Source organism: Neoarius graeffei, chromosome 4, assembly GCF_027579695.1.
Source record: "Neoarius graeffei isolate fNeoGra1 chromosome 4, fNeoGra1.pri, whole genome shotgun sequence".
Lineage (NCBI taxonomy): Eukaryota > Metazoa > Chordata > Actinopteri > Siluriformes > Ariidae > Neoarius > Neoarius graeffei.
This window is the reverse complement of record NC_083572.1, coordinates 19,962,416-19,987,506: the sequence shown is the minus strand read 5'-3', so window position 1 is coordinate 19,987,506 and position 25,091 is coordinate 19,962,416. Positions and strand designations below refer to the sequence as shown.

The 25,091-nt window shown below is 40.2% G+C and overlaps 1 protein-coding gene across 6 annotated transcripts in view; it reads left to right on the top strand.

Moving 5' to 3' along the window:
* Nucleotides 1-25,091, top strand: part of inpp4ab (inositol polyphosphate-4-phosphatase type I Ab) — a 221,968-nt gene that overhangs the window by 114,966 nt on the left and 81,911 nt on the right. For all 6 annotated transcript variants that reach the window (XR_009654506.1, XR_009654505.1, XM_060918996.1 and 3 more), the window contains exons 6-12: nucleotides 750-829; nucleotides 1,770-1,881; nucleotides 11,664-11,754; nucleotides 16,289-16,436; nucleotides 17,604-17,734; nucleotides 20,225-20,329; nucleotides 21,988-22,096. Coding sequence is in view for 4 of the 6 variants with exons in the window: in XM_060918996.1 (XP_060774979.1) it covers nucleotides 750-829; nucleotides 1,770-1,881; nucleotides 11,664-11,754; nucleotides 16,289-16,436; nucleotides 17,604-17,734; nucleotides 20,225-20,329; nucleotides 21,988-22,096 (776 nt within the window). In the remaining 2 variants the exon portion in view is untranslated. The remainder of the gene's footprint in view (nucleotides 1-749; nucleotides 830-1,769; nucleotides 1,882-11,663; nucleotides 11,755-16,288; nucleotides 16,437-17,603; nucleotides 17,735-20,224; nucleotides 20,330-21,987; nucleotides 22,097-25,091) is intronic.

The following is a 25,091-nucleotide window of genomic DNA, read 5'->3' as shown; positions in this document are numbered from 1 at the left end:
AAGTTATGTCACAATCTCAGATTCTCTCACATACTTTGTACTCAGAGCACGATATTTGAACCTTGGAGAGAGTAAGATGTCAGTGCCCAGGGACATTGTTTGCTTTTCTTTGAAAATAAAATCTGTACACAGTATACAGGTACAAAAAGGAACAAGTGAACACTCGAGCATGTCTTGTTATGGATATTATCTGTCCGTATCTGTTCTGAAGTGGTTGCTAAATTGTATCCTGATTTAGCTCAAGCTCTGTTGCTGTTCTTTTCTGTGTGTGACCTCTCTAGGCTTCTGATTAACCACTGCATAGGATAACAGCGATTGGCATTTAGAGGAATCATAAGGTGCCCAAGGCTATGGCATGATGAAATATGATGCATCCGTGATGATGTACAAGTCCCGAGGCTCAAATCCACCCCACCAGCTCTGACCTTGAATTAATATCTTAGGCATTTTTATTTATTTTTTTTTTTTTTAAGCGTGACTCACAGTAGTTCAAAATCAGTTCATTTTTCAGTACTGTTTCTACACACTTTCAGTGAAATAAGATGAAATTTAAAAACCTTAAGGGTTCATTGGTTGTCCCTCTGGATGAATCCTTAAAGGACTACTTTCCCTGTGAGAAAGGGTTTTAAGTACAACTCTTTCAGGAAGCTTAAAAAGCATTTGACTATTGAAATAACCCCTTTTCTTAGAGTATACCAAAAAGACAGCATCATAAAAATGCATTGAGCATGCTCTCCTTCTTTCTGTAGATGTATTTATTAGGCTCAGCGATGTTCACAGTGAAAGAACTACTGCAGGACAAGAACTACACACTCCAGCTGCCACTCAGGTACAGCCCTTTTTATCCAGGTCTTGTGTTATTTTTAAATTTATTTTAAAGTCTTCATTTTAAGGAATGCTTTAAAAATCAGAAAGACCATCAGTATATACCAATATTTGGTGAAGAATACATGGGGGGACTGTTATGGCCCTTTTCCACTACCCTTTTTCAGCTCACTTCAGCTCGTTTCAGCTCACTTCAGCCCGACACGGCTCGCGTTTCGACTACCAAAGAACAGCACGACTCGGCTCGCTTCAGCCCTGCTTAGCCCCTAAAACTCGCACCGTTTTGGAGTGGGGCTGAAGCGAGCCAAAGCGAGCCGAGTGAGGCTGGGGGCGTGAGCAGACACTCCCCTGTGCACTGATTGGTGAGGAGGAGTGTCCTCACATGCCCACACACACCCCGCGAGCACGCTGGGATCTGTAAACACCGTAAACCCGGAAGAAGAAGAATTACGAATTACGAGAATTTCTGAAGCCTTATGCGCCTCGCCTCATCTATACGCTCTTGCCAGTATCTGTTGGCGTTGTCGGTGACAACAAGCCACAGCACCAAGACCAGCAACACTAACGACTCCATGTTTATTGTTTACTATTCGGGTCGTGAGACTACCACTTAAAAGCTCACTGATGTCACTGTTTGCGCTGCTTAACGACATCACGTGACGTCCACCCACTTTCGCTAACTCCACCCAATGTGTCCACCCACTTCCAGCCAGCACGGTTCAACGCGGTTGTAGTCGAAATGCAACTCCAACAGCCCCGCTCAGCTCGACTCAGCCCAACTCAGCACGGCACGGCTCAGCCCGACTCAGCCGCGTTTGTAGTGGAAAAGCGGCATTATTCTCCTCCGTTTATAATTTATTTGAATTGTCTTTGATTATATTTTTACCAATAGCCCACTATGTACAGTGAATATGATGAGTGAATATTATTTCTTTATGCCTCAGTTCGGCGGAGAACGTGCATGTGGGAAATATCACAGTTATCGCCTGGCAGCTGGAGGAGAAGCGGGAGCAGCGGGCGCCATTAACCCATCTACCAGATACCATCAACGGCAGGGTGAGTGAGACCCACACACTTGCAAGAATGAATCCATTTTTGTGTGTATGATCATTTACATGGACAGTCTGTCAATCACAAGTAAAAGTCTAGCGTTTTAAATTCACTAGAATTGGAAATCTCAGGCTTCTACATGATATGATAGAATTTTGATTTTGAAGGTGATTGTTTGATATTTGACGACTGAATACTATGATAATGTACTCTCTGTGCCATCAATACGTGGCCAGATTTCCTCATAATCTGGTGATGATGTTGTGTAGCAGGTCTGTGTGAGAGTAGTATCAGAGGTCGGGGCAAATCACCTTGCTAGCCTGTTTAAACATTTTTTACAATATGATTTTTTTTTTTTATAGGCCAGTTATGCCCTTTTTCAGTAACAATCAATTTATAATATAACCCCAATTCCAAAAAAGTTGGAATGCTGTGTAAACTGTAAATAAAAACAGAATATGATAATTTGCAAATCATAGAAACCATATATTTCATTGAAAATAGTACAAAGATGACATATCAAATGTTGAAACTGAGAAATTTTATTGTTTTTTGAAAAATATATGCTCATTTTGAATTTGAAGTCAGTAACACATTTCAAAAAAGTTGTGACAGGGACATGTTTACCACTGTGTTGCATCACTTCTACTTTTAACAACACTGTAAACGTTTGGGAACTGAGGAGACCAATTGCTGTAGTTTTGAAAGAGAAATGTTGTCCCATTCTTGCCCGATATACAGTCTCAGTTGCTCAACAGTTCGGGGTCTCCTTTGTCGTATTTTGCGCTTCATAATGCGCCAAATGTTTTAAATGGAAGACAGATCTGGACTGCAGGCAGGCCAGTTTAGCACCCAGACTCTTACTACGCAGCCATACAGTTTTAATATGTGCAGAAAGCGGTTTGGCATTGTCTTGCTGAAAGAAGGAAGGCCTTCCCTGAAAAAAAGATTTTGTCTGGATGGCAGCATATTGCTCTGAAACATGTATATATCATTCAGCATTAATGATGCCTTCCCAGATGTGCAAGCTACTCATGTCATGTGCACTAATGCACCCTCATACCATCACAGATGCTGGGTTTTGAACTGTGCTCTGATAACAACTGTCTCTCTCCTCTTTAGCCTGGAGGATGTGGTGTCCATGATTTCGAAAAAGAATTTCTACTTTTGATTCCTCAGACCTCGGGACAGTTTTCCACTTCGCCTCAGTCCACTTTAAAAGAGCCAGGGCCCAGAGAAGGCAGCAGTGTTTCTGGATATTGTTTATATCTGGCTTTAACTTGCATTTGTGGATGCAGTAATGAACTGTTTTCACAGACGATGGTTTTCTGAAGTGTTCCTGAGCCCATACAGTGATTTCCACTACAGACACGTGTATGCTTTTAGTGCAGTGTCACCTGAGGGCCTGAAGATCACAGACATCCGGTGTCAGTTTTCAGCCTTGTCTCTTGCATACAGAGATTTCTCCAGATTCTCTGAGTCTTTTCATGATATTATGTACCATAGATGATGTGATCCACAAATTCTTTGCAATTTTATATTGAGGAACATTATTCTTAAATTGTTACACTGTTTGCTCACACCGTCTTTCAGAAAGCAGTGAACCCCTCCCCATCTTTACTTCTGAGAGACTCCCCCTCTCTGGGATGCTCTTTTTATACCTAATCATGTTACTGACCTGTTGCCAATTAACCAAATGAGGCTTTTTTCGCATTACACAACTTTTTCAGTTTCTTGTTGCCCCGTCCCAACTTTTCTGAAACGTGTTGCTAACATCAATTTCAAAATCAGCATATATTTCTTAAAAAACAATACAGTTTTTCAGTTTCAACATTTGATATGTTTTCATTGTGCTATGTTCAGTGAAATATAGGGTTTCCATGATTTGCAAATCTTCACATTTCTATTTTTATTCATGTTTCACTTAGTGTCCCAACTTTTTGGAATTGGGGTTGTCAATAGTAAATGGCAATTTATTTTTTATTGTTGCCGTGATTCATTTTAATTGTTGCCTTGTAAGTCAATGCATTGATTCAAATAATTTGATCATAACATCCTTAATGTTCACTGTGTGTGCAAATCACTTGATTAGCAAGGTTTTAGACAACTTTAGGCAAACTGATGATTAAATTAGTTCCTTATGATAGCCTTGGCCACATTTAAAGAGTAAAGAAAAACATTTCTCCATCATTTTGGTGAAGAATATTGATTATTTCTTAAAGTGGAGGTGTCAAAGTCCGCTGTATGGCCAAAAGTATGTGAACACCTGACCATCACACCCATATCTGGGCCTTTCCCAAATGGTTATCTCAAAGTTTGAAGCACATGATTCTCTAGAATCATGTGCTTCAAAGATCTCTAGTCTTGTATGCTGTAACATGAAGATTTCCCTTGATTAGAACTAAAAGGCCTAAACCTGTTCCAGCATGACACTGCTGCTGTGCATCAAGCGAGGTCCATGAAGATGGGGGCTGCATCTGAATATGCATACTAGTTCCATACTATTAGTGTGCAAAAAGCAGTATGTACTGTAAGTTGTCGGAATACTAAGCAGGCATTTAGTAGTAGGTGAACAGTACCCAGAAGATCTGTTACATCCATAGCATGCAAACATATCACGATACGATACGCTACACTACAATATCCCATAATTCAGCTGGATTCTCCAAATAACCAAAGGAGAATTGCCCACGGGGAAAATAGAAAGATGATGGCGGACCGAAGTGAAGGCGGTTGTTGCAGCATCCAAGTAGTGCATCTGGTGATGTTCAAATGTAAGTGTCAGGAATAGTTTAAACATGTCTGCTATTTGCAGACCTTTTTTAAAAATTATTTATTTATTTTTATTTTCTCAACAAACGTCATCTGTGACTGTCTAGGTCATAGGACAGGTAAGATAGCAGCGGAGTATCTCTGAATTGTCTACTCGCTCACATACTCCTAGAATGTATTATAGTAATGGTCCTGTAGTAGGTACTTAACCAGCATTAGTACATACTAAGTATTCGGATGCGGCCATGGTTGGTGTAGGGGAGCTTGCGTGACCTGCACAAAGCCCTAATTTCAACCCTATTGACCACTTTTTGGATGAATTGGAATGCTGACTGCACCCCAGTCCTCCTCACCCAAGATCAGTGCCCGACCTCACTAATTAGTATTGGAATGAGCAAAAATTCCCACTTCTATGCTCCAAAAAGTAATGCAAATTGGTCAAGTGTCCACCTCTCAACCAGGAGATTGTGAGTTCTACTTGCAGTCAGGTCATACCAAAGACCATCATAAAAATGTTACCTATTGCTATCTGGCGAGGCACGCCGCAATACAGATGTGAATAGGGAGTCAAACTCTTGTGGTTACCAAAGGACTGGCCCCCCACTATAACCCAAGCTATGGAATAGGTGTGAGAGGCTGAAGGCTATTGAAACGGAGATTGGTGCCGCCTGATGTTCCTTATGGGAAATATTGGAAGGACTTTGATTAACTGACGCTCCAAAATCAGGTGGAAAGTCTTCCCAGAAGAGTGAGGGTTATTGTTATGGTAAAGGGGGACTAAATCTGGAATGGGATGTTCAAAAAGCACATGTTGCTGTGATGGTTAAGTGTCCACATACTTTTTGCTATAGTTTTGACCAAAACCAAATTTTCTGTCTCTTTTGGCCAGATTTCATCCACAGTGACATCTGACAGGTTTTTCCATGCCTTCATGTAGCGCTAAAAGTACTGAATATGACTAAGTTTTTACCTCATGAATGTTTGGTGCTGGTGGCATGGTGGTGCAGTGGTTAGCGCTGTCGCCTCACAGCAAGAAGGTCCTGGGTTCGAGCCCCGTGGCCGGCGAGGGCCTTTCTGTGCGGAGTTTGCATGTTCTCCCCGTGTCCGCGTGGGTTTCCTCTGGGTGCTCCGGTTTCCCCAAAGACATGCAGGTTAGGTTAACTGGTGACTCTAAATTGACTGTAGGTGTGAATGTGAGTGTGAATGGTTGTCTGTGTCTATGTGTCAGCCCTGTGATGACCTGGTGACTTGTCCAGGGTGTACCCCGCCTTTCGCCCGTAGTCAGCTGGGATAGGCTCCAGCTTGCCTGCAACCCTGTAGAACAGGATAAAGCGGCTAGAGATAATTAGATGAGATGTTTGGTGCCATAAACATGGAACCTACAATATATGTAGTTTTTGCCACAGCTCCTGGTCCTTGTATGGTTTTTATACCCCTGTGCCAAAGGATGGGGGGGTATACTGGTTTACCTTCGTCCGTCCGCATCTCTGTTTTTCCGTTCATCCAAAACACCCTTTTTCTCAGCAACCACAAATCATAGTCACTTGGTACATGGTACCAAATTCAGCGTGGGGTTCTATACCGTTTATACCATTTTCAGGTCTGTCGAACCTGGACTTCCTGTTTACTGATTGAATGTATTTACGAAACATATAGCGTGGATTTACAAAAATTTCATAATACTTTTCTCAGCAACTACAAATCTCAACTGCTTGATATTTAATACCGAGCTTCAGCTTGGGGTTCTATACCATGTATGCTGTTTTCAGGTCTGTCGTACATCGACTTCCTGTTTACCGAATGAATGTATTTACGAAACATATAGCATGGATTTTGATGCTATTTCAAGAAGCAAAATGCTATTTCAAAATGACAGTTTACCAGGATGCTATTTGAAATACCTGGGGAGAACACTGCTCTTTACTTACTTGTTTCAGGGTTAATTATTTGTTGAAGTCAACATTCATAATAAGTGTCCTATTCCTTCAATTGCTTGCATTCTGATATAAGCGAGAACAGGGTGTATGTAAGTGAGCAGTAGCTCACAGTTGATCTTATTGGTATATGTCCAAGATCGGTGATGCCTAATGATACATGGTGTTGGTGCCCGAAAAAATAAAAGAGATTGGTTAATTGGTGCCTAACACTAACCCAGCAAACCCAAATGGTTGTTGGCACAAACACAGGTTAAACCAGTGTTTTTCAACCTTTTTTGAGCCACGGCACATTTTTTGCATTTAAAAATCCCGTGGCACATCACCAACCAAAAAAGTTACAAAATGACACGCTGTAGCCTTAATGACAATTTAGTCTCTCAGTTTGTTTATACTCACTCAGTGTGAAACCTGGGCCTGTTTAGATGAACACAAAGTTGATATCCTGGCAGGAACTGAAGAAAGGCACACACGAAGCTCTTCCTCAACAGCTCTGTCTCTCTCTGTTTTTAGTTTTCATAGCAGTCATGCTTGAAAAGCTCAGCGCACATAGATATGTTGTGGAAAATGGGAGCAATATCGAAGTAGCTGTTTGCCAGAATGGAGAACTCCCTTGGCAGCAGTCAACCAAAAACTGTCCAAAGGTAGATCAGCAAAGCTTAGCTTTAAACCACAGTCTTGTGTCAATTCACTTAGTTCCTCCTGCTCCTGCGAAGTCATGTCCTTTCCAAAAATTGCTGCTGAGCCATATGGGCGCCAACCCAGTCAAGGCTTCAGTGAAGGTTGAGGAGAAATAAAATGACAGCTTCTCCTCAAGAGTTTTCAAATGTTTACCTATTATCTCACACAGCACAGCACTGTTGACATCTTGCCATTTCTGGGTGACGGGGAACATGTCATGGTTGATACTTTCCAGATGTAGTTGCCAGAGGTGCACCTTTGAACAGAATCCATTTATTTTGTCTGTGCTTGTGAGCAGGTTTTCATTTTGGCCTTGCATTCGTACATTCAGTTCATTCAGATGCTGAAATACATCTGCCATGTATGCCAGCCTTGCACACCACTCATCACTTTCAAACAGCTTTGCGTCATTGCACCTCTCATCAGTCAAAAACACTTTTAGTTCCTCCCGTAGTTCATACACACGGGCCAGCACTTTGCCGCGCGACAACCATCGGACCTCCATATGGAACAATAAGGCTTTATAACAAGCTCACTGTTTTTGCTTTCTTTTGACCACCACTCATACTAGACTCTTCTTGTGGGTTAGAATTTTGTCCAGGGCCCAGTTCAGTGTCTGCATTTTTCCTTTTCAAATATTTATCCGTCGCTGTTGTACATCTGGTCACCGCCACCTTTCGCACGCATCACTTTTATCACTATTATCTTAAATTAACAAGGTCATTATTGCGCTACCTACAGCCACCCACTGACATGGAAGAGTATTTAATTACTTAGCCAGCCACTACATTGCAGGCACAGATGCTCAACAATGGCAAATTATTTGCAGCAACTAAATTTTTTTTTTTGACCGATTAAGTGAAATTGGACAATTTCTCACGACACACCTGATGATCTTTCACGGCACAGTGGTTGAAAATCACAGGGTTAAACTAGAGTGGTGGCTACAATTATCGACACCTTAACGATAATTTTGGCTGTTGCAAAAGTAGAAAAGACTTTCAGTTGATTAATTAACCAATAATAACTTTTGTAACCGGCTAGTGGCCTAGTGGTAGCATGTCCGCCTCTCAATCGGGAGCTCATGAGTTCTATTCACGGTCGGGTCATACCAAAGACCATCATAAAAATGGTACCTACTACCATCTGGCAAGGCACGCTGCAATACAGATGCGAGTGGGGAGTTAAACTCTCGTGGTTACTAGAGGACTAGCCCCCCACTGTAACCCTAGCTATGTAACAGGCGAGAGGCCGAGGGCTGCGGAAACGGAGCTCGGCGCTGCCCAATGCGCCACACGGCACGGGAAGGACTTTAACTTAACTTTTAATAACTTTTGTACCTGAAACTCACCTTTGTAAAATTGTTTCTTATTGGTAAATCTGATAAGGTGTTGATAATTATGGACTGTCAATAATTGTAGCTGCCATGCTAATAGAAATGGTGATATATGAGTGCTGACTACACAAATATTTGAAAACATTTCTGCAGTGATGAGCTTCATCTCATCTCATTATCTCTAGCCGCTTTATCCTGTTCTACAGGGTTGCAGGCAAGCTGGAGCCTATCCCAGCTGACTACAGGCGAAGTGATAAGCTTTTTCACCATTTTTTTTTTCAAATAATGTTCAATAATTTCATCTCATCTCATTATCTGTAGCCGCTTTATCCTGTTCTACAGGGTCACAGGCAAGCTGGAGCCTATCCCAGCTGACTACGGGCGAAAGGCGGGGTACACCCTGGACAAGTCGCCAGGTCATCACAGGGCTGACACATAGACACAGACAACCATTCACACTCACATTCACACCTACGGTCAATTTAGAGTCACCAGTTAACCTAACCTGCATGTCTTTGGACTGTGGGGGAAACCGGAGCACCCGGAGAAAACCCACGGGGAGAACATGCAAACTCCACACAGAAAGGCCCTTGCCGGCCACAGGGCTCGAACCCGGACCTTCTTGCTGTGAGGCGACAGCGCTAACCACTACACCACCGTGCCGCCATGTTCAATAATTTCATCATGATTTTTATCTTTTTTTGATGTATCAGTATCATTTTGTAGCTGCTAATAGGACCATTTAACCAAATGGCCAATTAGACAAAAGAACAATATAAACCCTGTTTTCTTAGTGTATCGAATATCATTTATACATTCTGTCCATTTGGTACAATAAGTCCTGCTCCAGAACATTGCACTTTTTTTTCTTTACGGTTTTTTAGTCCAGTTGTCTCTGAACTTATAAATTAAACTAGAATGTTGGTTCCTGTTTCTGAATGTACAGTTAAAAAAAAACCCAAAAACCTCTGCATTAGTTATATGTAAGAAATAAACCACACCAGTGTGTGCTTTTCGAGGAAAATGATCAACAATGAGGTGGTGTGAATGCATTATCACCCTGAAATTAAACCGTAGGTGCTAAAAGAAGGCAACTGGACTTGCTTGAAATCCTTGAAGATGGTTCACCTCTCATCCAAAAGGCTTCTTCAGTTCTGTCTGACTAGTGGGGAGTCCCAGGTATTTATCCTCTAGTAGACCAAAAGCAACCCTAAGGAGAGTCATTGAGGTCACATGGGTCGTTGACGCTGGGGACCAGGTGTGAACGGTGTTAGCAACCTAGAGGGTTGTTAGGGTGATCTGTTGGCTCTCTCTGCCATCATGTGAGTCACTGAAGTCAGCTGAGTCTTGGTGTGGATGTGTATTCAGTTTTCTGGGAAGTGTGCCAAGGACTGCATTGTAGGTGGCTGATAAGTGGTGTCTCAGGCTACGTTTACATTACGTCGAATCAGCGGATCATCAGATTAACGTTCTTAAAACGATTCGCGTTTACACTAAAACCGTTAGCCGTGCACACAGCAACACCAATACGCGGATACGCTCGGCTCCGCAGGCATCCTGCGCTCCAAATCACTCCGCCCTGAACAGCGAGTGCCCTCTGGAGGGTGTGCAGTCCGGCCCTGCGCAGCTCACAGAGCGCGCGAGTGAAGTGAACAAGCCACGATTCGGGACTGAGCCGCTGTGTGTGAGATCCCAGCGCATATCACTTATTACTTGCAAGTGGAAGGATGGCAAGCCTAAAGACAATCATAACTACACAATGGGCAGTATTTGCATCAGTATTTGCAGTATTTTCATACTTTTATACTCTTTAATGAAAGGTGATACAAGGCGGAAGTCTGCGCCGTTTTTCAGCAGTCGCGTCACATGACCAACGCCAGCGAATCAGGAAGGTGGATGTCACAGTGACGTTGTCCAATGAGACGCCAGCTAGAGCTCAGCACAGCGTATTCGCGTATTCTCAATGTTTACACAGCACCGGAGCTGATACGATCTAGATTGAATACGTGGACGCTGGCGGATTCCCGTTTCCCCGCTTTTTCAGGGGGGTTAATGTAAACGGACAGTGCATCCGCGAAGAAAACGAGACAGATACGGTCTAGTGTAAACGTAGCCTCAGACCACCTCCTCTGTTCAGCGATGATCGTTCCAGGTTGACGAAGATGGCTTCTTTTACTCCTCTTTCAAACCACTGGTCTTCTCTGGCTAAAATGCGTACATTGCAGTCCTGAAACGAGTGTCCTTTGTTATTGAGATGAAGATAGACTGCAGAGTCCTGGCCTGAGGAACTGGTTCTCCTGTGTTGAGCCATGTGCTTGTGAAGCGGTTGTTTCGTTTCCCCAATGTACAGGTCTGTGCATTCCTTACTGCATTTGAAATACTTCAAGAATTTAAAGCAAGTCCGGTTGCCTGCTTTAGCACCTATGGTTACCATGATCTGGATGACTGAGAACCTTCACAGACCCTGAAATTTAAATTATTTTTCAATAATCAAGTGTTCTGAAGTATTTTATTCCTCTGACATCACAACAGTTTGCTAATGCTAAGACATGTTGAATGTTTCAACAGTATCTAGAGCCTTTTAATGCTGTGGAATACCTCCGAAACAAGTTAGTTCCACTTATTGTGTACATTATAGCAGTTATAAACAGTGTTTCCTTCACTGGCTTCTTTTTTCCTCTCGCTTGAAGTAAATAAGATTTTAAAAAAAGCAGCGTGTCATCTTGGTAAGAAACCACAAAGCCGTCCATCCTGTGTCAGAAAGCTTACACTTACAGCTTTACCTCTGACTGTTAAGAGCTGACACTGGGGCTCCTTCCAAAAAAAACCCTCCAACTTGTAAAACTTGCATACAACCACACACATCTCTGTGAATTAGCAGAAACCACAAAGTTTAAAAAAAAATTAAACATGTGATTTGAACTACAGCCTACTGTCAGGAAACCGAAATAGAAAATTTTATCAACCTTCTGGCCATTCAGAACTGGGAATATATCACCTTTGGGGTATAATCTAAACTAATTAAATCTAAGTGAACCTGTGTGTACTTTATTTTTTCTCCACAGACAGTCCTTCCTGTCGATGAGAGTCTGACAGAATCAATAGGAATTCGAGCCAAATATGCTTCTTTAAGTAAAGACACGCTCCTGCGGTCAGGTATGAACGAGTTCAGTTTTTAATTAAAGTAAATTATTTACAACTAAATGTTGTTCTGTTCATGACGGGGGGAAAAGGAATAAATAAGTTATCCCATGAAATTGAGTCGTACATGAATGTGGATAGAGTAATAACAACTACACTATAAGAACTTGTCAAAAAAAAGTTATCCTAGTGATGAGCTTTTATTAGAATTCTTGTGAGAGCTGATGGCTTATTGGAAGTTAGTTATGGAAGATGTAGAGGTACAGTACCAGTCAAAAGTTTGGAGACACCTTCTAATTCAATGGTGTAAGACACTTCATGTCTTAAAGTAATGATGGATGTTGTTTCTCTTTACTTAGTCAAGTAGTTATTGACATATTATATCTACAGTTGTTCACTCTATTTTTATTATTTATTATTTACTGTTTGATCTCAAACGCATTAAAAAGGCAAGAAATTGCACTAATTAACTTTTTGACGAGGCACAACTTTTAATTGAAAAGCAATGAGATGAGCATTCCAGGTGACTACCTCATAAATCTGGTTAAGATAATGCCGATAGTGTGCAAAGCATCAAGGTAAACGCTGGCTACTTTAAAGAATTGAAAATATGAAACATATTTTATGTTTTTTAAACTTTTTTTTCGTTTACTACATAATTCCATATATGTCCCATATGTTATTTCATAGTTTTGTTGTCGCCAATATTGTTCTACAATGTAGAAAATAATCAAAATTCAGCAAAACCTACCATTGAATAGGTAGGTGTATTCAAACTTTTAACTGTTACTGGATTTGTGGGTCTCATTTTATATTTGTGAATCATTTACTGCTTTTGCGGCACAGAAAGGATGCACTCTGAAACAATGGAAGAAATAGTTTTCAGCCCCCACTGGCCAAAAGGCCCGAAGGGGGATTATGTCATGGCGATGTCCGTCTGTCTGTCCCAGGAAGGGTGCTCACCTTCTGAAATCAACTCCTCTCACAATTTTTGGAGGAATTTCACAAAACTTGACAGAATTCTTCGTTATATGTCGATAATGTGCATATTGCAATTTCATTAAATTCGGTCACATTTTAACAGAGTTTCAGCCCTTGATTAACAAAATTATACTTTGATAATTTCATGAGAGTGTGTTTTCCTTCTGAAATCAACTCCTCTCACTATTGTTGGAGGAATTTCACCAAACTTGGTAAAAGGCTTTGTTATATGTCGGTACTACGCATACTGTAATTTTGTTCAATTGTGTTGCATTTTACCAGAGTTATGGCCCTTGATTAACAACCTTGTACTTTCACAATTTCATGAAGATGTGCTCGCCTTCTGACATCAACTCCTCTCACAATTTTTGGACGAATTTTTCGAAGCTTGGCAAAAGGCCTTGTTATATGACGGTAATACGCATATTGCGATTTAATTTTGTTTGTGAAAATTTTACCAGAGTTTTGACCCTTGATTAAATAACTTGTACTTTGAAAATTTCATGAGGGTGTACGTTCTTCTGAAATCAACTCCTCTCACAATTTGTGGAGGAATTTCACCAAACTTGGCAAAAGGCTTTGTTATATGACAGTTATATGCATATTGAAATTTTGTTTAATTTGGGCAAATTTTACCAGAGTTTGCCCTTGATTATTAAGAAACTTTGGCAATTTCATCAAGGTGTGCTTGCTTTCTGAAATCAACCTCCCTTAAAGTTTTTATTATCCTCCACTGGCTGAAAGGCCCGAAGGGGGATTATGTCGTGGCGATGTCCATCAGTCCGTCCCGGGAAGGGTACTCACCTTCTGAAATCAACTCCTCTCACATTTTTTGGAGGAATTTCACGAAATTTGACAGGATTCTTTGTTATATGTTAGTAATACACATATATTGCAATTTTGTTCAATTCAGTCGCATTTTACCAGAGTTGTGGCACAGTTGCCAGCAGGGGATATTGTGCTCTCAGAGCACTCTTGTCATAGGTTGTTGCAGTTTAGAAGTCAGCAAGGAATCATGTTTTCAATTAATTTGATATTTTATTTATTTTAGTTTCTAACAGTTTAAAAGCTTTTATTAGAATAGATTTGCTAGATGGATACTGTTACATCTATTATATGGAGTATATGCTATATTATATGCTGTGATGTACTTTATTATATTTTATGGAAACGAGTGTTTCCTGGGTAATATACCAGTCGTATTTTTCATTTGAGCTACATCCGGGACATGGAGAACCAAAACCATGACACAAACCTCTACATGTCACTCATGAGGAAATCAATGAATTGTTTTGATAAATTTGGGTACTTTTTGTTTGTGAATGTGTCTATATAATTAAAAGAAAATCACATGTTGGCTTGAAGGTATGAAGTTTATCTTCTCGTGTTGAAAAACTTGCATTTTTTTGTCCGAAATATATCGCGGATCTAAGTGACCTATCTTCCAGTATTTCACTCCGATGTCACTTCCAGTATTTTCCCGCTGACTGGACACGCGTTTTCAAAAATGGCAAACCAGTTCAAAATTAAAATTCTTTTGATTTACTTGTGGTTTTTTTTTCTTTTTTTGTGGACGTGTTCATATAATATGAAGAACCTTACACAGTGGTGCAAAGATATGAAGTTTATCTTCTCATGTTGAGAATAATTTCACCCGTTCGTATCACTCACTCGTGAATATGTTCACCACTCGAAGATAAACTTCATCTCTTTACTCAACTGTGTAATATCCTTTATGTTCAGTGGATATAAAAAGTGTACACACTCCATTAAAATGATATACAACCAGGTTATTGTACATTTTTATATAAGTGTGCACACCCTTAAACTAATACTTTGTTGAAGCACCTTTTGATTTAATTACAGCATTTAGTCTTTTTGGGTCAGAGTCTATCAGCCTGCCACATCTAGACTTGGCAATATTTGCCCACTCTTCCTTGCAAAAGTGCTCCAAATCTGTTAGATTGCGAGGGCATCTCTTGTGCACAGCCGTCTTCAGGTCACCCCACAGATTTTCAGTTGGATTTAGGTCTGGGCTCTGGCTGGGCCATTCCAAAACATTTTAATTTTCTTCTGGTGAAGCCATTCTTTTGTTGATTTCGATGTATGCTTGGTGTCATTGTCGTGCTGAAAGATGAACTTCATCTTCAGCTTTCTAGCAGACACCTGAAGGTTTTGAGCCAAAATTGACTGGTATTTAGAACTGTTCATAATTCCCTCCACCTTGACTATAGCCCCTGTTCCAGCTGAAGAAAAACAACCCCAAAACATGATGCTGCCACCACCATGCTTCACTGTGGGTATGGTGTTCTTTTGGTGATGCGCACTGTTGTTTTTGTGCCAAACATACCTTTTGGAATTGTGGCCAAAAAGTTCAACCTTGGTTTCATCAGACTATAAGACGTTTTCCCACATGCTTTTGGGAGAGGGTTTTTTTTTTTTGCAAAATTTAGCTGGGCCTGGATGTTTTTCTTTGTAAGAAAAACATCCAGGCCCATGTCTTGTGACCCTACCTCATAGTCCAGACATATAGAGAATATGGGAGATTGTTGTTACATGTAGTACACAACCAGTACTTGCCAGAAATTCCTGCACCTCCTTCAGTGTTGCTGTATACCTCTTGGCAGCCTCCCTGACCAGTTTTCGTCTTGTCTTTTCATCAATTTTGGAGGGATGTCCAGTTCTCAGTAATGTCACTGTTGTCCCATGTTTTCTCCACTTCTTGATGACTGTCTTGGTATATCTTGATGCTCCATGGTATATCTAATGCCGTGGAAATGTTTTTGTACCCTTCTCCTGACTGATACCTTTCAACACTGAGGTCCCTTTGATGCTTTGTAAGCTCTCTGTGAACCCTGGCTTTTGCTGGAGGATGCAACTGAGTAAATGTCTGAACTTTATTTGGGGTTAATCAGAGTCATTTTGATTGATGGCAGGTGTGAACCCAAAAAGACTGAATGCTGTAATTAAATCAAAAGGTGCTTCAACAAAGTATTAGTTTAAGGGTGTGTACACTTATACAACCAGCTTATTGTACGTTTTTTATTTTTTATGTTTTTCCCCTGAACAGATTTATTTGTTTTTCAATTGGATTGTACAGGTTATAGGTCACATTAAAGGTGGGAAAAGTTTTGAAATTATTTATCGTGGTCTCAGGTTTTTCTGATGTAAAAAAAATATATAATTATAACAGGGTGTGTACACTTTTTATATCCACTGTAAATATCATGTCGGGAATAACACATGATGGGATGCAGCCGGAAATGAAGTGACGTTGCTGTTACCTTGTTTTAATCCATACAGATTCCTGTACATGTTGATATTGCATACATGACGAGACATAATCGTGTATTAGAATGAGTGCATTATTATAAACCTGTGATTTAGTTTGCAGCCAACACTATTGTCATAGCTGCTGTTGTAGAAGATTATTTAATACCTTCTAACCAATCAGAATCGAGAATTTGAGAGTGTCTAAAACTAGACCCCCTCCTGACATCATACTCTCAGTTTCAGTCTTGAATTTATTTAGGAATGAAGACACAAACCTTGTCATTTTCCTTCTCAGTCTTTGGGGGAACCATGTCCCGTATGTACCGCTTCCCCACCACTGACGGGAATCACTTGCGCATTCTGGAGCAGATGGCGGAGAGTGTGCTGTCTCTCAACGTCCCACGGCAGTTTGTGAAGCTACTGCTGGAAGAGGACGCTGCCAGGTATACATGCATGCACATATGTAGTCGTGCGGATATTCAGTTATACAAGATGGTAACGATATTTAATCATGGACTATTCACCCTAATTTACTTACAAGACTTAAAAATATAGGGGTGTTGCATGAAACCAGGATCATAAGGGTGGGTTAATGGACAGTGGGGTCCAAAAGTCTGAGAGCACGAGTGAAAATCCTTCGATTTTGCAGTCTTTTGTAATTTAATTGAACAAATTTCATTAGGAATGATACTGACAAGAATTTAAGTGAAAAGTAGAATTTCGCAGTTTTTAGTATTTGTTTTTAAATAACAGTGTGTACTCGAGCTGCCATGAACTCAATTTATATGACCAAACCTTATTTAACAGTTATTCCACAAAATCGAGTCGTACATGAGCTGATAGCTGATGAGACGTGTAGCACCAAGTTGGCTATAAGCCATATATAAGTACAACGAGATTGAGTGGAATAACTGTTTAATTTTATCCACGTTCACTGGATTTTGAGAAATGGAGCATTTTTATTTTTTGCAAATTCGATAAATAACTTTATATAAAACATCTGACAAAATAATTTCCGCTTAGAACTTAAACAAACCAGTGAAATGACAGTAGCAATTTGTGGAAAATGCTGTAATAATAATTTATGAAAAATAAAAAAGATACGTTCTTACCATCAAATTCTTTCATTCCATATTTTGTTGCTTTTATTTATTTATTTATTTATTTATTTATTGGGCAGGGGGTTGTTTTCGAGTAGTTTTTATTTCATCCTCGGTTGGTTCAGCAGCACGTGCCACCATTTTGTTTTTCTCTACTCATGGTATATGAGCTGATATCCTAGTAGTAGGGTAGCCAATCAGAGCATGCTATTCTTCATATCCAATCAATGTGGATAGAAAATATATCACTTATATCTGAGATCAGGTTTTTCCACCTAGTTAATGTTCCACCAGTGTGACCTCATTTGGCGCACAAATTGGCGACAGAATCGCTAACCACATCCCAGATAATTCCATATAAATCTATGTAATGTGTTATTCAGGGTGAAGCTTTCCTTTAGAAGGAAACATTGACACATTACTGTATGCACACGTTCATATAGACACAATATTGAATGCCAAGGGGAAAAAAGATAGAATAATTTTTTATGTCTGTCTGTCTGTCCACAGAGTATGTGAGCTGGAAGAGCTGGGGGAATTATCTCCATGTTGGGAGAATCTCCGGCGGCAGATCGTAACACAATACCAGAGCGTTATTCTCGCTTATCAGGAGACGCTGAAACATCTGCAGGACTACAAGGGTGTGTGGAGTAACTGTAAACAATGATGTGACCATATTATGTGCACAGTCAACTCCAAAATCATTAACACCTCTGACTAAATATATGCCGAAATGAATATGTGCAGTGAATGATGTTTTGAGTTTAAGCTTATGCAGAGACTTAGACTGTCGGTGTGAGATTGCAAGTTTGCAACACATGCACATCATGACCTGACTTCTGTGAACTCAGATATGTGGAAGAGGGTAGATAGCACATTCCTCTGAGTGTGTGATAGACCTTATTTAGGTTCTACAAAATGCTGGTTTCAAATTATTGGGGAAGCCATGGCCTAATGGTTTGAAAAGCAGCTTTGGAACTGAAAGGTTGCTGGTTTGATTCCCTGGACCAGCAGGAATGGCTCAAGTGCCCTTGAGTAAGGCACCTAATCCCCAACTGCTTCCCAGGCTGCTCTGGGTATGTTCTGTGTCGCTCTGGATAAGAGAGTCTGCTAAATGCCAATAATGTAATGGCACCCCTATAATTAACACTAACATTTGGTGAAGCCTTCCATGGAGAGAATAACTGAAGTTCTTCCTGTAATTTCTACCATGGTTGAAGGATACTTCCAGAAGATCATGGTCCACTGCTTTATATAACACTTTTCAAACTTCTCTACATTCTTTGGTTTGTACGTACATGTGGAGTGGCATCTTCATTTCAGTCCATGAAGATCTGGAGACTGAGAAGGCCATTCCTGAATATAGATTTTGTGCTCTTGCAAGCAGTTCTGTATTGACTTTGGGGTCTGCTTGTCAAGCTCTGAACCTCAACCTAAAATATTCTTGTACTTAATATAGATATTGAGGCAGTGCCTAAAAGCAGAGCTCCTGATGAGTGAATGAGTAAAATATTTTCAAGGGCACAAAATCAACATGAATAGAATAATAATATTATTGTAGCATATGAACCAATGAATTGTGTAGTGTCGTGGATTTCACATCAATAAATTGCTGGATTGTCTTGTGACAGTGATACCAATAATGAGAGATGCATCGCAGTTACAAATACATATTTATTCCTTTCTTTGACATCACATGCCATGCGCCAGAAACAACACCACAACATTTATTATGGTGAGACTCTGCTGGTGCCTGGTGTTCAGCAGTGAACCAGTGCTTTCACTTTACATCATTACTGTATAGTTACGATCGAATATCAAACTTGATATGTCAAACAGTTGTCTGGTTACCTCTTTCACATCCACATGTTTGTGCATACAGCACAATTAGGACTAATTACCATGCACCTGTTCCTGATTAGAGCACAATCACAGCGCATATATATATATATATATATATATATATATATATATATATATATATATATATATATATATATAAAAGGACTCAGTATAAAACAGACTTTGCAAAGTATACACTCTGTACCCTGCATCTAACGTTACCAAGCCTTGTACTGTATTTTGTCTCGCTTTTCTGGTTTTGAACCTATTTGTGTTTTTGGACTCTGAGTATTGTATTACTGCTGATATCCTGTCTGTGCCTCACTGGACCCCTGCCTGTTTTTTGACTCTGCCTTTGTTTACATTTTGAATCTGTAGCACACTTTCAGTAAAACTCCTTCCTGTGACTGCATCCATCTATCTCCCTTACATGATGGAAGCAGTCAACTGTCCAACAAGCTAGTGGACTAATAAAACTAGTTTTATATGAAAGTGTCATGAATAGTTTCCATAAAATATGTGTTGGTAAAGAATCCCACCTTATTTTCTAAAAAAGCAAATTAAAAATAAGTGCTGGACAAAAACCCATCTATCTTATGTAAATAAATAAAGAGACAAATTTCACTGTCTGGTGATCAAGTGTTTGAGATGCGTTGCCTTGATCAGGTTCCCTGTGGTGGTACATGCATGTCGTTCGTACAGATGTTGTATGGTCAAGCCATCAAAAATCAGGTGGATGCATTACCATATTTGCTTAAGTATGGGTGCAGGGAGCTCGGCTATTATTATGTGCACAGTCAACTCCAAAACTATCGGCACCTCTGACTAAATATATGCAGAATTGAATATGCACAATGAGCGATGTTCTTCATCAAATTTATGCAGACACTTGCACTGTCATTCTGAGACATTCATAGACCACCATCATCTTTTACATTGGATTCAGAGGCTTTCTTGTGCATTGTCCATTTTTTTTTCACCAGTGGCGATGATGTTCATGTGTAAACAGCTTGTTTTGGTCTTATTTGATCCCAACGTTTGTTTCCAGTTGCTTCAAGAGTATAAGTTGCTGTCAGAAAAGGCTTCTTTAGTGCAACCCTTTCGAGCACATTGCAGCAGTATTAGTAGTTTCCCCGTCTTTTGAACAGTGCATTTAATCTGGAGTTGGCTACAGCGTGTAAATAGCATAATTTTTTTCTAACTCTATCCATTGCGTTCACTCCTTTCTTTCTTTCTTTCTTTCTTTCTTTCTTTCTTTCTTTCTTTCTTTCTTTCTTTCTTTCTTTCAGGCCCTTCATTCAAAGCAAGCAACCTCAAAGCTGACAGGAAGTTGGAGTTCATGTCCACTAACCTTCACGTGCAGAGGATGAGAGTGCAGGACGACTCTGGGTTTGGTGAGACTCCACCTCGCTTGTCTCTGCTCTCTGCCTCCCTTATCCTTCTGCTGGAGCCCTTCTAGTAAAGTCTGTCCACTCGGCAGCCATCTTGGCAACACTCCCAGGCAGTTATTTCCAGTTGGTTAAGACCAGGCTCCTATCTACTTGAGTGTAGAAGAACCAACAATAGACAAAAATGATGTTTCAAACACAGATTTTCACAGAAATTCTCTGTGGCTTACTGTCTTGTTTATTTATAGGTTGATTCATTTCTAAAGTTGAACTGAATGAAACAGAGTAAGAATTTCACTACACCAATAAAATGTAATGCAAAGAACTGCTAATTAAAGGAGAACTGAAGTCATGTTTAAACTTGCTTTATTTCTTAACGTATTATTCAATTATGTTTTCGGTTTTAGTAACCTTATATCGTGACTCATATTGGGAACTAATTGCAATTAAATATTATACTTATCGGCCTCTTCGGCTTTTAGCCATGTTGAATTTAGTTCGTTTGGTCCACAGCAGGCGTCGCTTATCTGTGTGATCTTCACGAGACTTGTACGAGACTTCGAAGCGTGAAGTGTCAGCCAGGTGTCAGTGCCGCCATTTTGAAAATTGTTTTCCAAATGAAATATTGCAAAAAATGAGTTTAATTGATGATTACTGCCTAATTTCTTCAAACTTTCCTGATTGCTATCAAAACAAACACAACTTCCGGCTTGATTACATCAGCATTCGAAAGAGGGCGCATGCGTCTTTTGACAACGTTGGCAGATGTTGGTCACTTTGAGTTCCACTGTACTTTTTATTTCTGTCCTACGATGTCTCGCACAGGCCTTAACGAATCTCGTTTACAGCCATTGCTTTGACATATGGACTGATATATTACATAGCATATTTCAAACACTCATAACTTGCTATAGCAGTGACAAAATAGCTATCAAAAATGCATTCCTATATTTAATAACATGAGAAGTAGAATTTTGATAATAAAAAAATTTGCCTTCAATTCTCCTTTAAATAAGACCATTCGAATATATACACACACTGCCAATAAAACCATCGACAAAAAAATTAAATTAAGTCAAGGTTAAAAAATGTTCAATTTTTCCCCCTTTCTCTTTTTCTTCCCCCTTTCCACCAGTCACTAGTTTATTTGCACAGTGAACTGAAGTGAGTACTAATTAGTGCACTTAACATTAACACAAACACTGTCTTAGTCATTTCTCTCTTTAGGCCTTAGTGTTCACTGTCAGAAGAAACAGTAGTATACACATCACTATATATTACTGTTTATTCTTTTAACGCATGCACACACACTCTATCATATCTTTTCGAGATGTCAAGTTTGAATTATGGCCTCTCTCTCACTCGGATACACACACATGTCCTTTTTAGGACAATCCTCCTGAAAGCACTGACCCACATTGGGTGAGGCACTAGCTATCTGTCTCACTCCACTGGCTGATATATAATGTAGATCATAAACACAGTGTGTTTATGTGTGTGTGTGTGTGTGTGTGTGTTTGAATTAGTCGAATGTTATCTATCTACGTTATGTAAAATCCTTTAGTGTTTATTAAATGTGTTCTGGTCTGTGCTTGTGTATAAATTTGTGTGTGTATGTGTGTGTGTGTGTGTGTGTGTGTGTGTGTGTGTGTGTGTGTGTGTAGATCATACATATGATGTGGTGACGATCGGTGCTCCAGCAGCTCACTGTCAGGGCTTTAAAAACAACGGCCTGCGCAAACTCGTCCAGAAATTCGAGGAGGCCAAGAAACAGTAAGTGACAGTGATCGAAGTCTGGCCTGGAATAGAAGAGGGGTGTGTGTGTACAAAGAACAGAAATAGGAAAGGGTGTGTGTTTGTTAGAACGGTGTTAAGGTTTGTGTGTAAGAAATGGATATGCAGTCATCTTGATAATTATTGGCACCCTTGGTAAAGATTGGTATGGAAAAATGTCTTTGCTGTCAGTTACCTTCATTGCACATTTGAAAATATGAGAAGTAAAGTTCATTCTAAGAACAAACCCTTGAGAGAGAGATCTATCTCACACACACACACACACACACACATATATATATATATATATATATATATATATATATATATAATTATCTCTAGCCGCTTTATCATGTCCTACAGGGTCGCAGGCAAGCTGGAGCCTATCCCAGCTGACTACGGGCGAAAGGCGGGGTACACCCTGGACCAGTCGCCAGGTCATCACAGGGCTGACACATAGACACAGACAACCATTCACACTCACATTCACACCTACGGTCAATTTTAGAGTCGCCAGTTAACCTAACCTGCATGTCTTTGGACTGTGGGGGAAACCGGAGCACCCGAAGGAAACCCACGCGGACACGGGGAGAACATGCAAACTCCACACAGAAAGGCCCTCGCCGGCCACGGGGCTTGAACCTGGACCTTCTTGCTGTGAGGCGACAGCGCTAACCACTACACCACCGTGCCGCCCTATATATATATATATATATATATATATATATATATATATGTGTGTGTGTGTGCATCTCAAAAAATTATAATATTGTGAAAATGTTCTTTTTTTCACAATTTAATTTAAAAAGGTAAACTTTCACATAAAACCCCGATTCCAAAAAAGTTGGGACAAAGTACAAATTGTAAATAAAAACAGAATGCAATGATGTGGAAGTTTCAAAATTCCATGTTTTATTCAGAATAGAACATAGATGACATATCAAATGTTTAAACTGAGAAAATATATCATTTAAAGAGAAAAATTAGGTGATTTTAAATTTCATGAAACAACACATCTCAAAAAAGTTGGGACAAGGCCATGTTTACCACTGTGAGACATCCCCTTTTCTCTTTACAACAGTCTGTAAATGTCTAGGGACTGAGGAGACAAGTTGCTCAAGTTTAGGGATAGGAATGTTAACCCATTCTTGTCTAATGTAGGATTCTAGTTGCTCAACTGTCTTAGGTCTTTTTTGTCGTATCTTCTGTTTTATGATGCGCCAAATGTTTTCTATGGGTGAAAGATCTGGACTGCAGGCTGGCCAGTTCAGTACCCAGACCCTTCTTCTACACAGCCATGATGCTGTAATTGATGCAGTATGCGGTTTGGCATTGTCATGTTGGAAAATGCAAGGTCTTCCCTGAAAGAGACGTCGTCTGGATGGGAGCATATGTTGCTCTAGAACCTGGATATACCTTTCAGCATTGAGTGTGTCTTTCCAGATGTGTAAGCTGCCCATGCCACATGCACTAATGCAACCCCATACCATCAGAGATGCAGGCTTCTGAACTGAGCGCTGATAACAACTTGGGTCGTCCTTTTCCTCTTTAGTCCGAATGACATGGCGTCCCTGATTTCCATAAAGAACTTCAAATTTTGATTCGTCTGACCGCAGAACAGTTTTCCATTTTGCCACAGTCCATTTTAAATGAGCCTTGGCCCAGAGAAGATGTCTGCGCTCCTGGATCGTGTTTAGATACGGCTTCTTCTTTGAGCTATAGAGTTTTAGCTGGCAACGGCGGATGGCACGATGAATTGTGTTCACAGATAATGTTCTCTGGAAATATTCCTGAGCCCATTTTGTGATTTCCAATAGAGAAGCATGCCTGTATGTGATGCAGTGCCGTCTAAGGGCCCAAAGATCACAGGCACCCAGTATGGTTTTCCGGCCTTGACCCTTACGCACAGAGATTCTTCCAGATTCTCTGAATCTTTTGATGATATTATGCACTGTAGATGATGATATGTTCAAACTCTTTGCAATTTTACACTGTCAAACTCCTTTCTGATATTGCTTCACTATTTGTCGGCACAGAATTAGAGGGATTGCTGATCCTCTTCCCATCTTTACTTCTGAGAGCCGCTGCCACTCCAAGATGCTCTTTTTATACCCAGTCATGTTAATGACCTATTGCCAATTGACCTAATGAGTTGCAATTTGGTCCTCCAGCTGTTCCTTTTTTGTACCTTTAACTTTTCCAGCCTCTTATTGGCTCTGTCCCAACTTTTTTGAGATGTGTTGCTGTCATGAAATTTCAAATGAGCCAATATTTGGCATGAAATTTCAAAATGTCTCACTTTCGACATTTGATATGTTGTCTATGTTCTATTGTGAATACAATATCAGTTTTTGAGATTTGTAAATTACTGCATTCCGTTTTTATTTAAATTTGTAGTTTGTCCCAACTTTTTTGGAATCGGGGTTATATTCTGTATTCATTACATGTAAAGTTAAATATTTAAAACTTTTTTTTGTTTTAAGTTTGATGATTATGGCTTATAGCTCATGAAAATCAGAAATCCAGTATCTCAAATTATTAGAGTATTTCCTAAGAACAGTCAAAAAAGGATTTACAATACAGAAATGTCCAACTTCTGAAAAGTATGTTCATTTATACACTCAGTACTTGGTTGGGGCTCCTTTACCACAAATGAAGAAGAAGAAGAAACCTTTATTCGTCACATGCACACTTCAAGCACAGTGAAATTCATCCTCTGCATTTAACCCATCTGAAGCAGTGAACACACACGCGCACACACACCCAGAGCAGTGGGCAGCCACACCAGAGCGCCCGGGGAGCAGTCAGGGGTCAGGTACCTTGCTCAAGGGCACCTCAGCCCAAGGCCGCCCCACGTCAACCTAACTGCATGTCTTTGGATTGTGGGGGAAACCAGAGCGCCCAGAGGAAACCCACGCAGACACGGGGAGAACATGCAAACTCCACACAGAAAGGCCCTTGCCGGCCACTGGGTTCGAACCCAGAACCTTCTTGC